Here is a 17,792-nt window from a genome sequence, read left to right as displayed (position 1 = left end):
AATAATGCCGCCAACAAATAAAATAAAATGGTTACCAATTACCAGAATATAAATCATTACGTAATCACTAAGTAATGTTTCTGGTCATTCATCGAAAATATTATTTTCCAGTTTGTGGTTTATTGTTAAAAAAAAGCCACTTCAAATACATTTATTGTGATTTCGAAACACCCGCCACCCATCAGCAGACTTAGGGAAACCTTTTTGATCCATGCATGGGAGGTGCACCGTCTACAGTCTCCTCGATGAGCAGCGGCGAGCTCCAGCGCATAAGGAAGTAGGCAGATCCGGACTTATCGTTTGTCCCGGACAACCGATTCCCGCCAAAGGGCGTCAGTCCATTCGTACTGCCCGTGCATCGCTCATTCACGTAGAGATTGCTGGCGGACATTCGCAGTTGGTTCAGGCAGTGGAGGATAACCTCATCGCGACTGGCGAATATGGAGCCGGAGAGCGCGTATCTGGACTGGTTGGCAGCTAGCTTTAGTGCTTCACTAAAGGATTCGTCCGAATAGACGAACACCGGCAAGAACGGTCCGCAGCAGGGCTCACACAGAAGTGGATCCAAGGGATCCGTCACCTGGACAATCGTTGGGTAAACGAATCGACCTGTGGTGTCATCGCAGCTGCCTCCGCATAACTGCTCCATGTTTTCAGTGCGCTGCAGAAGTTTCTGCATCCGCCGGTAGTCTTCTATATGCACCATCGCTCCCATATCCGTTTCTAATTCGACGGGGTCTCCGACGATCAGTTGCTCCGTGGCCTCCAGTAACTCCGCTCGCAGACGTGGCCACATGGACGACGGCACGTACATGCGGGACAACGAGTTGGCATACTGTCCGGCAAATCCAAAGGCCGCCTGAACAGTGGCTGAGACCACAGACTCCACCTTGGCACTGGCATGGACAAAATGGAAGTTTTGGCCCGGGCACTCGGCCACCAGGCGTGGAAAACAAATGTATCGCTCCAACCGATCGCTCACCAGTTTGTGCATATGCCTGTAACTAGGTGCACTGGCTTGCGTATTCAGTCCGGCAAAGTGCTCGGCAGCCGTGACGGTGTCCAAGAACAGACGCTCGTTGGCCGGCACGAAGTTGATCACACCGCTGGGCAGACCAGCCTCCTGGAAGGCCTTGTAAATTAGAAAGCTCACAGGTGCCACTTCCAATGAGGGATTCCACAGCACCGTGTTGCCCATGAGCGCCGGGCAGAGGGCCAAACTGGTTGACAAGGCGACCGATTCAAATGGTGCTATGGCGGCCACGAACCCATCCATGGGTCGCAAATGAAAGCTGGGAAATACATTCATATCACCCTGGATCTCAAAGCGCAGCTCTGACAGGTGCTCCAGATAGTCAGCATTAGCCCTCAGCGCGGTGAGCAGCCGTCGAATGTCCCGCGTGGCATCGTCGGCGGTTTTGCTAAGCGTCAGCATCAGGAACACTCGCAACCGCAGTTCGTCCTCCTCGATAATGTTCGCAGCGCGTCGCCAAATGGCCAGACGCTGGGCGATGGGAACTAGACTCCAGGTTCCCTGCGCCGAGAGGGCTGACTTGATTGCGGCCTCGATTTGCTTGCGATTGGCGTAGTAGACGTGAGCCAAGTTCGTCTGCAGGTGATGAGGGCAGGAAACCCGCTGGTTGTCCATGGTGTACACTGTTTCATCGCCGATTATTGTGGGCACCTCCAACGGCCTGTGCTGGATCTCCTGAATGACATGATTAATTAACACACTCTCGTTCCTGTGAATCCTTGGATAATCTTCCGACGGCTGGGAATCCGGCTCGACCTCCTGCTGGTCCTCATTTTTAAGCAGCTGGGAAGCCTTCTGTTTGTCCACAGAGATTCGTGCCTCGCCTCTAATGCTAGCCATACCCAGGCGACGACATCTGAAGGACCAACGAGGGGGAACCGCGAGTCCCAGCTTGAGCATTGCTTGCACAATTATAATTTGAAGCTTTTAACAGGAATTTATTCTACATCTGCCGGTTTAATATGCGTATACTTAAGTGTAGAAAAATATATGTGTAATGTGTGCTTAAACAGTGCGTTTCGCAGATGTAAGACAGTTGTGGAAAAGGCAGTTCGTTTGCCGAATCTAAAGGATTTCAAAACGAAACAGATCGCCCAAGTTCTTGCCACTTTACCCACAAAATCTTGTGGTCTGGAAAGATACTGCACATAATGGTAATAAATATCTTTGGGCAGATAAAGCAATTTGAGTACGGGACTAAAAATATTAAGGAGTATAAATGAGATACAAATGTATTTGTAACCAAATGGAATTTAAGCACATAACATTTAAGGTCAAATTATCACATAATTTTGGTTTCAAATGAATAGGATTCAAATATTTCGACAAATACAGGGAACTTGAGGTCACAACTATCTTTCAGTGCTGGAACGCTTGTTTAATTCGTTGAGGCATTTTTCGTTTTGTCTTTTTCGTTTGAAACCAAGTGCGCAAAACAAATTGTAAGTAGGAATGGCTCAAATATGTCAAAAACGTAGAACTAGTGACTAACAAAACTTAGGACTAGGTGGCATTCGTTTCCGAACTTCGATGCTGTTGCATTAGGAATAATTTTGAACAAGTGGAATTTGCGTTTATGATGAGAGGACAAATGCACAATTCAGCATTTTCACTTAAAACTCATCTGGATATGTGGTGTTATGGGAATCGTTGTCTTTTTTCGTGCCATCGGTTGAGCATATTCGTCAGATTTGTGTGAAGGTAACGCGTTTCTAAGGTCACTAAGGTACTAAACATGCCGAGTCCATGTCCATCCAGCGGGGGAATGCATCGGGGTTACGTCCTGGCCTTCTATTCGAGTCTTTTGTTGCAGGTTTCTAGTAAAATACTATGCAGTCTTTGCCTGACCCAGCGTGATCGCCACTTCTACAACTGTGCCGCCAATCCGGAGGCGGAGATGTTGTCGCCAGCCCCAGCCGTTTTTCTGGCCTCGCGACACACCAACACCGGGGCCACACAGATCTCCACCTCAAGCCGTTGCCGCTGACGACCGTACTGGATATACTCCCGCCAACAGGGCACGGGACTGGCAGCACCTATGCGCATCCGCGGTGCGTCCGCCTGAGCCGAGGTGGCGAAGCTGTCATCCAGAACCTGTAGCACTGCCTCCGGGTTGATCTGCGGATGCAGGAGTTATTAGTGTACAACTAGAGGATACTACACATAATTGCATACGCAAGCTGTACTCACAAATTGGGACTTGCAGACGTATCGGTGAGCAGTGAGGGCAGCCTTTGCAGCGGCAGCACGGGTGTTCTTCCACTTGGAGCCCGCTGTGGTAAGGATCGCTTGATAGGCTAAAGTGTGCACGTGAATCCGCGAGATGCAACGCCGCTTGGAATCGCTTGAGGTTCGATCGTCGTAATCTTCAAGGAGACTAATGAATACCTCTCGCATTTGGTCAAGGGTGTGAGCAATGCGAGGATTCCAGTCGGTGGCTAGGGTCGTCCGTCCGTGAGCAAGAACCTGCTGCAGGTTAGAGAGCTCCTGTTCGTTCATTCCCAGGGAGTCTACGTAGGGCAGGACAAAGTGTCGCAGCTGCTGCAGTAGCTGCAACTCCACATAAGAGGCCATCTCGAAGTGGTTTAAAGTGTCCGCCGGCTGGCTTGTTAGTTGTCTTTGTACTTGCTGCAGGCGCGCCTCGCGCTCACCAGGATTAAAGGTGAACATGTCCATCATTTGCAGCCCGCTGACAACCAACAGCTGTGGCTGATACATCTTCAAAGCATCAGTCAACTGTTCCACGGCCCGCAAATGCGGATTGTTTCGATCGTTGTGCAGAATGTAGCGATTGGCACGAGGTGCTACATATGGGCCCCATTTGTCCCCAGCCTTGTACTCCAGGATAAGATGGATATCATCGTTCGGAATCTCGTCGCCAGCCAGACGAATCTCCTTTGGCAGCAGTGGACGCAACCTGAAGAAGATTTTTCCATAAGTTCTATGAAACACTCTGTTATTCAGACTAGTACATACTTTTTAGACATGTGGGCGCCCAGTAGGACATCAGCTCCTTCCATAAAAAAACGCACGGCCATCAGTGGGGCGTTACCACCCATGTACCAATGGATCCTCTCCTTATCCATTACCTTGGCGTAGCCCACTAGCTGTGTGAAGAGGGTGCTGTTTGCCATCACTCGCCTGAAAGGTAATTATGTATGAAATACTTCTTTAATAACTTGTTTACCCAATTAAATATAGAATTCAGGATCCTTTCATACAACTTACTCCGCTGCAGCGCCATTCTGAAAGTAGTAGGCAAAGGACTGCAAGAGCTCGTCCTCGTTGTTGACGACCGCCCGAGATCCTGTAGTGGCTGCTGCGACTGGAATACGACGGCCGTAGTAGCGATCCAGAAACTCAGTGGCGTTTATCTGCAGGTCCGTGCAGGCTCCGTACCCGATGGCCACCTTGGGTGCCGGCTCCAATGCAGTTCGCTTGAGTGATCTGAAATACAAATGCATATATGTAGTTCCATTGCTGCACTGTAACCCAAAGAACTCACCCCTCGATTGCCAGGAGACCGGTGAGCAGAACTGTCGTCCTGTTAAGCGTCTGCAGGGTGATGAACGCCTGCCAAATGATGGAAACGAAGGCCGTTAGGACGGAACAGCCGGTGATCCATCCCATGTATCGCAGAGCGGTCATTGTGGGCGTGGATTGTTGTGTTATTGGTTCTCCTAAGTTTGGCCTTTCCAAACTGTTTTGTATGTGACAATCCGCTAACCGGCTACGCCAACTTTCTTATCAGAATTATCGCCCTTTTTCCCTTTGAGATGCTTTGAAGCTAGTGATGACACTATCTACGTTCTTGGACTGCAGCAATAGTGCAACCAACGGTTATATTTAAATGCTATACGAAATTGAAAAATAGATATTAACCCCTTTATTTTGTATATATTTTATTGAATTGTGCAGCTATAACCGCGATATGTCAATGCATTAATTTGTTCAATGAATAAAATAGCTGACATGGTCAAAAAACTATTTTTTTTGAGTGGAAATGTTTTTGCTGTAAAATATTGCTGGCTTATATATATATATTGTTTATGCTTGAAGCTTATATTATAATTTTTCTAAGCAGCTAAATACAATGCAAATGCTCATCGATAACATGAATGGTTTGAGCCACCGCTAAGCGAAGGAAAACAATTGCCGTTTTGAGCAACTCTAGTTTCGATAGCCGATAACGTCTGAAATAACGCCTCCTGCTATCGAAGACAGTCTTGCGTCTGTAAAGTGATAAAATAATTTTACAATTGAATCGCCTTGGGAATTTCAGTCACTGTCTCCGCACCATATATATAATTCGTGTAACAGCCTGATTTAGGCAAGCAGCAAAGCATTTGCCACAATTGTTAGCGAATAGCAGTAAGCTTCGCTAATTCGGCACGCTAATTGGCAAAACCGATTCGATTCCAGGGAAGGAGACGCACTGACAGACGGGTGAAGAACAAAAGGAGAAGGAAAACAACAGTTAATCGTCAAATTTTACAGGCAAAAGGTGAGCAACTACGCCTTGCACACAAACAACAGCATCGACGAGCACACACACACGCGCACACACAGGCCTTATCGCCTGCGTAGTGGTTGGTGTATATAAAAAATTAAAACAATATTTGCACATCCGATTATTACTATAATATTTCGCGTCCACATATATTAGCAAGTGTGCGTGCGCCTGCCCTGGATTTGCGTGCCAGTGTTTGTGCGAGCCTCGCGAGCGTGTGTGTCTGTGCGTATGTGTGTGTGATGAAATGCAATTTTCTCTTGGCATTTTGCGCGCCTCCGATTTTCGCTGCCCCTCTGCAATTCCGGCGCCTCCCTCACCCCATTTGCCATTTACCATCTCCCTTGTCGCCAATTGCGCACCGTCGCTAATCCCAGTCCCCAATCTCCCAAAGGCAGTCCACAATGAGCTCCGCGGAGGAAAACAGCAACAGCCCGGCCACCACGCCCCAGGACAACGAGGCCGCCGAACAGCCCAACCTCACGGATCTCGAGAAGATCGAGGAGGAGAAACTCAAGTCGAAGTATCCCAGCGGAATGCGCGTGCCGGGCGGACACTCGGCCTTCCTCCAGAAAAGGCTGCAGAAAGGGGTGAGTGATTAGAACAACTCAAAAACAACGTATTAGCAGTAGTTAGATCAACAATAGTTGCATAGCTTTCGGTGTTCGTGTGTTCACTATTCCTGTAGTTTAAAATCTATGTATATTGTATTCAAATGTGGTAGCCTAGACCTTTTCCTTAAATGCTAGACATTAATTACGAAATTCTACCACTAGTTCTACCATTTGGTCATTCCTTAAAAGATTACCTTCTTTAATCAATGAAACACAACCAATATCAGCGTATAGTTTAAATAAATTTTAATATCAGATCGTCTGTCATTTTACGTTATCTTTTTATCTTTTTGCTTTTGGAAGATGTTCTATAAAAGCAATAGCTAGAGAAATATCTCTATATATAAAAAAAATTTAATATGCATTTATATTCCTTCCCACAGCAAAAGTTCTTCGACTCGGGCGATTACCAGATGGCCAAACAGAAGGGTGGCGGGGTCAAGCAGGTCTTTGCCAACAAGGTGACCACCGGGGAAGCCATTCCCACGCCCGAAACCGTGCCGGCGCGCAAGACTTCGATCATCCAACCCTGTAACAAGTTCCCGGCGACGAGCTAATTTACTCACCACTCACCTCTACTGTATCCACAACAACCTCCTCAACTGCAGCCAGTTCCCCCTGTCCCCACTTCAAATGCTCTATACCTAATTTTAAAGAAAAACCTAATGCTAAGATGGCTGCTGCCGGATTGTGCAGGCATTTAGCGAAAGTTTAAACTGAAATTTTAGCTACCTGTTCCATGTTTCCCCATTCAATTTAATCGCCATCCGCACTGGCCAATCTCAAGATCCCCTCATCAGTCCATCTCACAGGCCGGGGAAGCGAAGATGGCGAGCCGAGCAGCGCGAAATTTATTGCAACAGTTATATATATCTCTATCTCTGTAACATTAAACTAACTTACCCTGGTCGTACGTAGTTGTAAGTATTACGAGCATAATAAATTTAAGTTGGAGCCAGCCACACACACATTGTTCTCGTACATTACTGGGATTCCATCAACTTCTTATCATTTTACTATTTTACTTAACAGTTTTAAAAAATTCATCATGTTCCATGGGAAAGGTTCCCCCTTTTATTTAATTTTATAAGCAGTTGATGGAATTTCTCCAACTAATTGATAATAAAATAGGTGCTGCTGCTTGCAGAGCTAAATTTTTGATGAAAAACACAAACTCGAGTTAAAATGAATTTGTAAATCAAGCAGAGCTAAAATAAATGTATGTACGTATACTTATAAATGTGTTGATTTCCTGGGGCGCTAACCCAACAACTGAATCGGAAATGTGCCATACAAATGTTTACCTAAATTATAAGTGCCCCGAGTGGCGTCTAATTAACTAGGAAACGTTCGGGTGAGCGCATGGTAATTTGTTGTTCAAATTGGCCGGGAATAAAATTAAATCACCAAAATAGGCGCGAAATATAGAATATTGTTGCCAAATTTGAGATAAATGGGTCTATTTTAAAACAATACACACGGACATCTTGTTTTAGTTATAAGACAATTGAACTCAACAAAGCTGGTTTTATGCCCAACAGAGTTTTTGCCCAGAAAATAGGTTTTTGATCCACAGTACATAGCAAATCATAGTTATCAATCAGATATCCAAGTTTTTCACCACCTTGATTTTCAAGCAATCGATTAAGTATCGATTGTGTCACTATCTGGAACTATCGATACTATCGAATAAACAGAGTTTTGTTTCCACTCTAGGCGGAAGGCGCAGCGGTGATAAAAGAGAAAAAGTGATCTTTAAATGCAATTTTTCGGTTGTAAATTGCATCTGGTATGTGCTACGCGATAAGCACCTCATCGCCCACCGTTTTCCGAAGTTCGCGAACGGCTAAGATCGGCGGAATGACGAGAAAACACGCTGCAATGTAGATGCCCACGAGCAGCCGCCGCAGCAGCAATAACAAAAGCAAAAGTGAAATTAGCGCCGCCAAAGAAGTGCAAGTGGTCAAACGAACGGCGGCGCCATGGAGAACCTCAAGATAAGCGACAAACTGTTCGAGGATGTGATTTACTTTGTGCTGGGAAACCTGGACGAAGAGGTAAAAAGCTGCAAAACGAATCTTTCGCTTGCTGTTGCTGTACTTGCATTGTGCGTGTGTGTGTTTGTGTTTGTGTGAGCGGGTGTGCGTGCGTCGCACAGGGTGGGTTGGAGCGCGGGCGGACAGGGTGCCCCGTGCACCGTAGCAAATGCGCGCCATAAAAGTTGCCGGCAAATTGCCTTGTGTGTGTTTGTGTATTTGAGTTTGTATTGGTGCTCAATCAACTGATTTTTGTTTTGGTTATCCGGTACCAACGAAAACAACCATTTTAACACCCTTCAAAAGGGAATTCTTATTTGGTTTCATATATACTTTTTTGTATTTACTGTTCAAATCAATCTAAAGTATTTAATTTTTTTATGTAATTAATTCTTTATAATAAACGTCTGTCTTTGCCTTGCAGATCGAACGTTTTCTTAAGAGCGGTGGCGCCCAATCGAAATTGTTCCTGTCGGACCAAATAACCCACATGATATGCGCCACCAACTACAACGAGGAGGAGCTGTCCATGAACCTGGACCTCTACAGTGCAATTCCCGTGACGGAGCAATGGATCGTGCACAGCGCCAAGCTAGGCCGAATGGCCTCGACACGGGCCTTCGACCCCAGTCCGAATCAGCTGCGACTGATGCGCGGCATTCGGGTGGCCATCACCAATGTGGTGGCAGGGGATCGAAGGCGTCTATACGCCATGCTGACGTACCACGGCGCCGTAGTCACGCACAGCTTTGGGGCCACCAACACGCATCTGGTATGCGGAGCAGCCAACGGTGGCATCTACAACAAGGCGCTGGCCCTGCCCAAGAATGCCATCATTATTGTGACGCCCGACTGGGTGACGGATAGCCTTAAGTACAAAAACTGCATGCCCGTGGAGACGTATCATCCGAGATTGCTGAAGCCCATCGAAAAGCAGCGAACTCAGAAGCAGCAGGCCACGCAGCAGCAACAAATTCAGCAGCAGCAATTGCAGCACCAACAACAGATGCAACAACAACAACAGCAGCAGCAACAACAACAACAGCAGCAGCAACAACAACAGCAGCAGCAGCAACAACAACAGCAGCAGCAGATCATCCAGCAACAGGCAACTGCTACTTCTGCCCTTTCTGACATCCTTGGCTTTGGCGAGGACAGCGTGGCTGCCAAGAGCATCGCTAGCATTAAGTCCCAGCTGCAGGCTTCAGCCGAACAAATCCAGCAGCAACAGTTGCCCGTGCCCGCCCAGCAGCAGGTGGTCTTTGTGCGCCCACAACCTCAGCCCCAACAGCCAGCACAACAATCCCCACACCAGTTACAGCAAGGTGGTCCTCAGGCACCTACTCCTGCACCCCACCCGCAGCATCAACAACAATTAATAATTCAGCAGCAGAAGATTATCCCCGCCAACCTGCAGCAGCAAGCACAGAGCCAGCAGCAGATCAAAAATATACTACAGCAGAGGCAAATGAAAACAACGCAGCAGTCTCAGCAGCAACAGCAAATTCAAATGCAACTAATGCAGCAGGAGCAACAGTCGCATCCTCAGCCACTTCCACAGCAGCTGGCGCAACCACATCCTCAACAACTCCCACAGCAACTGCCCCAGCAACTCCCCCAGCAGCTTCCGCAGCAACTCCCCCAGCAACTTCCACAGCAACTTTCCCAACAACATCCACAACAACTTCCTCAGCAACATCAACAACAGCAGTCGCCCAGACTGCCAACGACACCAACAGGGCGGCAGACACCACGAACACCATCTACAACGCCGCAGCCCGTGCAATCCCCTCAGCTCCATCAGCAGATAGTTCAACAGCAACAGGTGGTGCAACAACAAGTGGGCCCGCAGCAAACAATGGTACAACAGCAGCAAATAGTTCAGCAACAGCAAATAGTGCAGCAGCAAGTTGTTCAGCAACAGCAGCCACAACAACAATCTGTGCCAGTTTCGCCGCAAATAATACACCAACATCTAATGCGGCAGCAGCAAATTTTGAACCAGAATCAAATGCAATTGCAGCAAATTGTTCAAAGCGGACAAGCACTGACGCCACAGCAGCAGCAGCAGCAGAGACAAATTCAGCAACAGCTACAGCAAGTATTGCAGCAGCAGCAACAGCTACAAATGCAAATGCAGCAGCAACAACAGCAGCAGAATCTACAGCAACAACAGTCGCCACGGATGGTGCAAAACCGTTCTCCGGTAATGCCACCAAGTACTCCATCTCCATCGTTGCAGCAACAACAGCACCATGCAACTAGCAACATGTTGCCGCCACAATCGCCTCGCCAACTGCAATCACCGGCTCCACAGATGACACCGCCACCTCCGCCCTCGCCGCAAAACGCCCAGCAACAACATTTGCGCCAGCAGCAACAGCAAATGCAACAGAGCCGACAGCAGCACATGATGGGCTCACCACAACAACCCCAACCCCCATCTATGATGTCGCCGCAGCAGCAGCAACAAATGCAGCCCTTTCAACAGCCCGTTCATCAACAGCAGCGCATGCAATTGCAGCAGCAACAACAATTGGCCCAGCAGCAGCAACAACAGAGTCCTCAGCATATTTCTCCGCAATCGCCCCAGATTTCTCAAACTCCACCCATGCAGGCAAAGCTGCATCAGCATCAGGCTGTTCCGGGACAAGCCACTCAGCCGCAGCAATCGTTCTCCCAGCAGAAGCCTATCGACCCAACGGACCCCGTTCAGGTGGCTCAAGTACTCAGTCGATCAGCATTGAGCAGCAATCAGGACTCGTTGATAATGAGGCAGCAACAATTAAAGCAGCAACAGCAGATGCAACAGCAACAACAAATGGCACCGCAACCCCAACAGCAGCAAATGGCACAGCAACCGCAACAGCAGCAGCAGCAACCACAACAGCAGCACACCCCGTCTCCACGACAATCTCCACTACAACAGCAACCTACTACCCCTACCTTGCAACAGCAGCAACCGCAACAAAATTCTCAAGTAAAATGGAGAACAAACATATTGCATTACTGGAAATTAATGCTTGTTTCTTTTTAGCAAATACAGCAGCAACAACAACAGCAGCAGCAACAACAGCAGGTCCTGACACAACAACAACCGCAGCCTGGACAACAGCAACAAGTCATCACTCAGCGCCATGTTATAAACACATCCACGGCTCAAGGTCAACAAATCATTCAAAGCCATATGTCTTTGGCCTTGCAGAAGCAGCAGCAAATGTTGCACGTTCAACAACAAACACAACAGCAGCCGCAGCAGCAACAACAGCAACAGCTTCCACAGCAGCACCAAGTTCAACAACAGCAAACGCAACAAGTTCAATTTACACAACAGCAGCAAATTGCGCTTGGAGCTGGTGGCCAAGTGCGAATCATTCAACAAACCATACAACGACCACCAACCAATGTTCAGCAACAGCAACAGGTTCCACAACAACAGCAGCAGCAGATTATTGGTCAATTTCCTCAGCAACAGCAGCTGCAACAACAACCGCAGCAGGTAGGCCTACTCTTACAGTTAAATTTGTAACTTAAAATATTTATTGCAATGCATTTTCGTTTGATTCTCAGCAGCAAATTTCTGGAGTTCAGCAGCCACAACAGCAGCAGCAGCAGCAAAAGACCTTTATAATAAGTCAGCAGCATTTTAATCAGCTTAGCGTACAACAGCAACAGCAAATTCTGGCGCAAAATCCGCAAAGCCAAAACGTATACGTGGTCAATCAGACGCAACAGCAACTTGTGCAGCAACAACAAATGTTGCAGCAGCAGCAGATTATACCACAGCAGCAGCAACAACAGAGGATGCAAATCCAGCAGCAGCCGCAGCAGATTGTTGTAAACCAACAAATACTTAGTGATCCGCAGCGCTTGCAGTACCTACAACAACAGCAGTTGATGCAAAAACAGCAACAGCAGCAGCAACAACAACAACAGCAGCAGCAACAGTTAGTGGGGCCACCACAACAGCAAATCCTTATACAACAGCAGCAGGCACCCCAACAACAACAGATACTGCAACAAAAACTGTCCAACGACAATCAGCAGCAACAAATAATGCAGCTTATCACGCAGCAACAACTGCCTCAACGCACGCCGCCTCCGCAGCAGCAGCAGCAACAACAGCTGTTGCTTCAGCAACAACAGCAATCCCCACAACATCATCCGCAAATGCAGCAGCAGCATTGGTCACCGCAAAGTCCTGCCGGCGGTCAAATGGCTCCCAGCACTCCTGGCACACCCACTAGTGTTGGGATGCAATCCCCCTTGCCCGGTGGACCGACAACGCCGCAGCCGCAACCTCAGCAGCAATTTGTTCCGCGTGGATTGCGGCCGCAAACTTCTTGGCCCGGCCAACCTCAACAGCAACAACCTCAACCCACTCAGCAACAGCAACAGATCGTGCTGCCGCCACCCCAACAACAACAAGCGCAGCAGCAGCAACAGCATATTGGTCAGCAACAACAGTTGGTAATGCAGCAGCCCCAGCAACAAAAAATAGTGGTGGACGAAAAGACGCACGCACACCTCATGTCATTGGATGCCCACAAAAGAGCAGAATATATCACTAAGTTGAATCAGCAGAACAAACCTCGAGTAATGCTTCGCCAGCAGGTTGCCTACCAGCCACGACCTGGAGCACCGGGCAGCATTGTTGCGACGCGACCGGCAGGCCCGGTACCGCCTGGGCACATTATTGTCCAACACCAAATGCCACCCGGACTGACACAACAGCAACAAGTGCTGTGGCTGCAGCAGCAGCAGGGAAAACGACAGGTCGTTGTACGCGCCGGAACTCCTGGCTTGAGTCCGATTCAACAACAGCCAGGAGCGGGGCCACCACAACAGCAACAGTCGCCTCAACAGCAGCCCTTCAACCCTAATGATCCCAACCAGCAAATGCTGATGCAGCGCCAACAACTGCGAGTCCAGCAGATTCCCATTCAGCAGCAGGGACCTCAGCAGTTGGGCAAGCAAACAGTGCAGCTAATCACCGGACCCAATGGACAGCTGATTGAACAACAGACCATCGTCCAACAGCCGCAGCAGCAGTCCACTCCTGGCACACCTACCACTCCAGGAGCAGGAGGTGTTCTTCCCGGAAATGCCAATATCATGACGCAAACTTTGGTCATGACTTCAACAAGTAAGTAAACGTATTAGTCTCTTCCATAAATATTTACTATTATTGGAATCTGTATGTCTATCATAATCATCAAAAATGTTTATGCACATAGTAACCAATTCCTTATACACAGCTCCCGATGGACAGACGCAACAATCGCCGCAGCAAATGAACCTCAAGACAAAGACAGCCCTGGCCAACATGTTAAGCAATCGCTTAGGAAACAATGGAGCTCAAACACCGCAACAGCAAATAATTCAACTACCCGATGGTCAGCAACAACAGCATCCCCAGCAACAGCAAATTGTGCAGCAGGTGGTGGTGACCGGAGCCATTCAGCAGCAGCAACAACAATTACTGCTACAACAACAGCAGCAGCAGCAACAACAGCAAATGGTTGTCCAACAGCAACTCCCACCGCAGCAACACGTCGAGCCACCGTCGGCAGCTGGGGCTCTAAGAATGATGGGCCAACAGCATAACGCATCAGCCGGAGTTCCTGGACCACCGCGAACTCAGCAGGAGTTGCTAATGCTGCAGCAGCAGCAACAGCAGCAACAACAACTGCTGCAACAGCAGCAAATGCGCAGAGTTGTTACCCTACCGCAACAACAGCAGGCACCGCAGCAGCATCTAGTCCAACAGCAGATCGTAGTCGCTCCGTCACAGTCCCCCCAGCAGCAGCAGATGGCTGTGGGAGTGGGTGTGCCGGTGCAGCGAACACCTCACGGCTACATTCAAACTCGTCCTGGACAGCAACCTATCCCGATGCCGCAGTTCTATGGCCACAATCCAAACCTTAAGTTGCCAGCCGATCTCTTTCTGGTGGGCTGCACGTTCTACATTGTGGAATACGATGAAACAGACGGTGATGAACTGCCCATTTGGTTAGATACGATTAGACAGTTTGGCGGTGATATCGAACGCGTTTACTGCCCCCGGGTAACCCATGTTATTTGTCGCACTCAGCGTCATGGCGTCGTGATGCAGGCGTTGCGGGATGCTAAGCGCTGCGTCACTGCCTACTGGCTGAGTGATATTTGCCTAAAGCGACAACTGATGCCTCCGTGGCAGCCGCTTCACTTGCCGTTCCCCAGCCAGTTTGGCTATCGCAAGCCGCTAGAACGCTACATCATAACCTCGGAAGGATTCGAGGGCGAGGAGGCAGTGAGACTACAGCAGATGGCAGAGGAGTGCGGTGCCATCTACACCTCCTATCTGTCCAAGGTGAACACGGTGGTGGTGTGCAAGCAGCTCGACGGCAACAAGTTTAATGCCGCCAAGGAGTGGAACATACCGATGGTTAATGCACTTTGGTTAAGCGACGTCTGCATCGGTAACCTCAGTGGTCTCTCTCAGTATGAGAATCCTAAGTACCAGCAGTACAATCTGGTAGCTCCCTTCCGCATCGAATGCAACCTGGTGGCGCATCTGCTAAGTAATTACAAACGAAACTCCCATTCTATTCTATACTTATTTGACGTTTTGTTTCTTAACAGCTGCTTGGAAGGCGCCCATCAATCTAACTCAGGAGGCACACGAACGGGTCAAGCGACATTTATCCGATCCCTATGGCAACGAGCAAAAACTGAAGCGACAGAAGATGAACGCATTCCAGCAGGAGCAGCTGCCAGAGCAAATTGTCTGCCTAGAATATCCAACAACTACCAAACCACCAAAGGTCATTTTTTCGCAGGTCGCAGATGCCGAGGCTCTTAAAAAAGCTGTGTTGTACGTATAACACTTTAACATATTTTTAAAATTGATACTGTAATGCTAACTCAACGATCCATTTTCTTATTTTTTTGTAGAATCTTGGGTGGAATTGTAGTGGACTCCCCTGCAGATGCCACTCACCTGGTGATGACACGCGAGAGTCGTACCTGCAAGCTAATCCAGGCGTGTTGCCACGTCGATTATGTGCTGAAGTCGAGCTGGATTGCTGATAGTGCCAAAGCTGGTAAATTTGTGCCTACAGATCCATATCGCATTCAGCACATACCGGTGGACGAGAACCTGCAGTTCAATCTGAATACTGTGCTGTGCGCGCCCACGCGTTCAACGTTGTTTGCTGGAAAATACTTCCATGTGACGCCGGACGTGTTCCCAGCTCGCGACGAAATTATACGAATGATTGAATCGTCTGGGGGTAAAGTGGAGCCCAAGCGGAGAAGCGGTGCATCGGTGGCGGAAACACACATGCAAGCGCCCGACTCTTATATCATAGTAACCTGTCCCACGGACATGCATCTCTGCGCGGATCTCACGCGGCACGGGAATCCCAAGTGTCATATCGTTTCCACGGAGTTCGTCATGAGCTCGATACTCAGGCAGCAGCTGGAGATTGAGCCCAATCTGATACCCTACTTGTATAACAACAACAATGTCAATAGCTGCAATAGTAATAAGTCCTAGCGCCGAGTGTTTTGGTTGCTGTAGAGCTGCGATAAGGGGTCAGACTTATTGTATAGTCACAAAAGAATTTATGCGAGTTGTTATCAAGTACGTGTGTATGTATGGCAAAGAAAATGTTGCTACTTCGCAATGTTATTGGCCAGCAATGTTGTAGGCCGCGCAAATTTCTTATGATATACCAACGCGAAACTAGTCCATAGAATTCGTCAATTCATTCGGGCATGCCAGAACGACGGAGTGTATAGGGTCTCGGGCACATCGGCATATCGGTCACAGCTAGAAAATTGTAATGCATCCTCCTATGTTTATATAATTAATTTTTCAATTTTTTTCTACGCGTTAGCTCACTTAAAATTGTAAATATTCTTGGGAAAATCTTCTCGTTCTTAATCTTTTTATAACCCACAATCTATACCCAGAATCTATAATTAAATATTAAGCGATCCATATATTGCATGTGTTGATGCTGATGACTACTAATGCGGATCGCTAAAATCATTAGACTTATATAATTGTACAAATAAATCAATTTTGAAATTATTTTGAAAAGCTTGAACAGCCCCTAACGAGTTCTTAGTTTCCAGAATCGTTAATTGTTCATTAATAATATAATAAGCTCGACCGATATGCTTAGAAATATATAATCTAGCATGTAACAAAGAACTACCTTAATTAGTGTTACGATAACCAGTTCAAACAACAATCATTTTATATATTTTTGTAGGTTCAGGAACCTTTACCTTTAGGAAGTCAACGCAAATATACACATATATTTCCTAAAGTATACGAAATGTTTCACAGAAATTTATATTGTCGGCTATTAGTATTTTAAGTACTTTTCACATAGGTAAAGCCAATATTTTGCGATGTAATATTAACTATAGGTAGGCATTGTACGAAATGTATGAAAATAAAATAATGTTAATTTAAAAAAATGCCTGGATCATTTTTCGAATAGAATCGAATGGAATATTTTTATCCAGTGGGTAAATCTACAAATGAATGTAGTTGTTTGTCCCCAATAGCGCAATAACCAGCTTTTCAAATGGAGAAGTTGCTGTGGAAAGATACGTCAAATGGACCGAACGCTATTCCAAAAATCTGCATATTTCTACCCGAATTAATTGAAAAACAATTGGTATATTTTCATTTTAATTTCGTTTTATTTGTGTTTTTCGGTTTTTTGTTTATTGTTAAAGAATCTTATCAATTCATTTGTAATGTATTTTACAGACGAAGCTTGTTTGCCGACTTCTTTAGGCATGCTTGTGTTTGTGTTTAGTAAACAATTAACGTGTTTAATTTACATCAGTTAAACCAAGGTATACTTATGACTAAAACCATTATGCTTAGACTTACAATTCAAATTCGCGCTTACAAAGAATCTAGGTGTAGAGTACAAATTATTACGAGTAGGTATTTCCATCCAAATAAGTTATAAATAATTTCGTTTTCCCTCTATGCTAGAACTATCAAAAACTATTACGAAAATTACGAACTCTTTTCCTTCTTCTCTACTTATGTTTTATAGATAACTAACAATAGGTTTAATATAGGTCTTGTTTGTATTGTACAGCGCTAAAAAAAATTAACAACATACTTTTCATAAAATCGGCTTAGTTAAATATTTTACACTTACGCGATTACATTATTTATTTAGCATATGCATATATACAAAAATAAAAGTTCAATTAAAACTAAAAAGCGCTTCGCCAAAGACCACCTGCATGATTTGCTTGTAAGAATTAAAATTGCATATGTACAAAGTTATATAAATATACTATTGCCCCTTAAAAGAGATTGGTAAACACCTTTACAGCTTATACGAAAAGTTGTGTCTAGCTTAGTATCCGTAACAAAGCCTATCTGAATCGATTATAGATAATTTTTCACAGGGTCCAAAATGAGTTTCTTTCTATTTTCATGTCCAACAATCCAATTTTGTTTTGTGTGTGTGTGCGTATTGGAAGTAAACAAATTAGGTATATTTCACTGTGAAGATCGAAAAATGCTGCAACAAGGAACATTTCAAAAACGGCTACAAAAATTTAATCGTGTA

At 46.5% G+C, this 17,792-nt stretch overlaps 4 protein-coding genes across 6 annotated transcripts; 2 read left to right on the top strand and 2 right to left on the bottom strand.

Annotated features, from left to right (window-relative positions):
• Nucleotides 1-72: 72 nt before the first annotated feature.
• LOC6534070 (delta-1-pyrroline-5-carboxylate dehydrogenase, mitochondrial) lies at nucleotides 73-1,939 on the bottom strand. The gene has a single exon (XM_002094720.4). It carries the CDS (start codon nucleotides 1,931-1,933, stop codon nucleotides 191-193), a length of 1,743 nt encoding a protein of 580 aa, XP_002094756.1. The 5' UTR covers nucleotides 1,934-1,939; the 3' UTR covers nucleotides 73-190.
• An 11-nt stretch (nucleotides 1,940-1,950) lies between these two features.
• LOC6534069 (ADP-dependent glucokinase) lies at nucleotides 1,951-4,834 on the bottom strand. The gene is made up of 5 exons (XM_002094719.4): nucleotides 4,539-4,834; nucleotides 4,262-4,480; nucleotides 4,010-4,174; nucleotides 3,224-3,950; nucleotides 1,951-3,151 (listed from the first exon to the last, which is right to left on the bottom strand). The coding sequence occupies exons 1-5, from the start codon at nucleotides 4,679-4,681 to the stop codon at nucleotides 2,900-2,902; spliced, it is 1,506 nt and encodes a 501-aa protein (XP_002094755.1). The 5' UTR covers nucleotides 4,682-4,834; the 3' UTR covers nucleotides 1,951-2,899.
• Nucleotides 4,835-5,232: 398 nt separating this feature from the next.
• Nucleotides 5,233-7,389, top strand: LOC6534068 (alpha-endosulfine). Of its 2 annotated transcripts, none has more exons than XM_002094718.3 (3): nucleotides 5,233-5,537; nucleotides 5,942-6,133; nucleotides 6,541-7,389. In XM_002094718.3, exons 2-3 carry the CDS (start codon nucleotides 5,948-5,950, stop codon nucleotides 6,712-6,714), a joined length of 360 nt encoding a protein of 119 aa, XP_002094754.1. In that variant the 5' UTR covers nucleotides 5,233-5,537; nucleotides 5,942-5,947; the 3' UTR covers nucleotides 6,715-7,389. The 2 variants fall into 2 exon arrangements, with proteins under 2 accessions (XP_002094754.1, XP_015050407.1); XM_015194921.2 differs by having other exon boundaries at nucleotides 5,235-5,537; nucleotides 5,938-6,133.
• A 468-nt stretch (nucleotides 7,390-7,857) lies between these two features.
• Nucleotides 7,858-16,668, top strand: LOC6534066 (PAX-interacting protein 1). 2 transcript variants are annotated; one of them, XM_039374567.1, is made up of 7 exons: nucleotides 7,858-8,214; nucleotides 8,618-11,173; nucleotides 11,231-11,692; nucleotides 11,767-13,339; nucleotides 13,452-14,756; nucleotides 14,818-15,049; nucleotides 15,130-16,668. In XM_039374567.1, the coding sequence occupies exons 1-7, from the start codon at nucleotides 8,140-8,142 to the stop codon at nucleotides 15,731-15,733; spliced, it is 6,807 nt and encodes a 2,268-aa protein (XP_039230501.1). In that variant the 5' UTR covers nucleotides 7,858-8,139; the 3' UTR covers nucleotides 15,734-16,668. The 2 variants fall into 2 exon arrangements, with proteins under 2 accessions (XP_039230501.1, XP_039230500.1); XM_039374566.1 differs by having other exon boundaries at nucleotides 11,764-13,339.
• Nucleotides 16,669-17,792: the final 1,124 nt, after the last annotated feature.

This window comes from Drosophila yakuba, chromosome 3L, assembly GCF_016746365.2.
Source record: "Drosophila yakuba strain Tai18E2 chromosome 3L, Prin_Dyak_Tai18E2_2.1, whole genome shotgun sequence".
NCBI lineage: Eukaryota > Metazoa > Arthropoda > Insecta > Diptera > Drosophilidae > Drosophila > Drosophila yakuba.
Note: the sequence above shows the minus strand (reverse complement) of the source record. Positions and strands in the feature narration are given on the sequence as shown.

What these genes read in the sequence shown, in the direction of transcription:
- LOC6534068 (XM_002094718.3), top strand. Translation starts at nt 5,948, where the DNA reads ATGAGCTCCGCGGAGGAAAACAGCAACAGCCCGGCCACCACGCCCCAG. An exon ending in AGAAAAGGCTGCAGAAAGGG is followed by an intron (nt 6,134 to 6,540) that starts GTGAGTGATTAG and finishes TCCTTCCCACAG; the next exon opens with CAAAAGTTCTTCGACTCGGG.
- LOC6534070 (XM_002094720.4), bottom strand. Translation starts at nt 1,933, where the DNA reads ATGCTCAAGCTGGGACTCGCGGTTCCCCCTCGTTGGTCCTTCAGATGT.
- LOC6534066 (XM_039374566.1), top strand. Translation starts at nt 8,140, where the DNA reads ATGGAGAACCTCAAGATAAGCGACAAACTGTTCGAGGATGTGATTTAC. An exon ending in AACCGCAACAAAATTCTCAA is followed by an intron (nt 11,174 to 11,230) that starts GTAAAATGGAGA and finishes GTTTCTTTTTAG; the next exon opens with CAAATACAGCAGCAACAACA. An exon ending in TGCAACAACAACCGCAGCAG is followed by an intron (nt 11,693 to 11,763) that starts GTAGGCCTACTC and finishes TTTGATTCTCAG; the next exon opens with CAGCAAATTTCTGGAGTTCA.
- LOC6534069 (XM_002094719.4), bottom strand. Translation starts at nt 4,681, where the DNA reads ATGACCGCTCTGCGATACATGGGATGGATCACCGGCTGTTCCGTCCTA. An exon ending in GGCGCCCACATGTCTAAAAA is followed by an intron (nt 3,951 to 4,009) that starts GTATGTACTAGT and finishes AATCTTCTTCAG; the next exon opens with GTTGCGTCCACTGCTGCCAA. An exon ending in ACGTCTGCAAGTCCCAATTT is followed by an intron (nt 3,152 to 3,223) that starts GTGAGTACAGCT and finishes CTGCATCCGCAG; the next exon opens with ATCAACCCGGAGGCAGTGCT.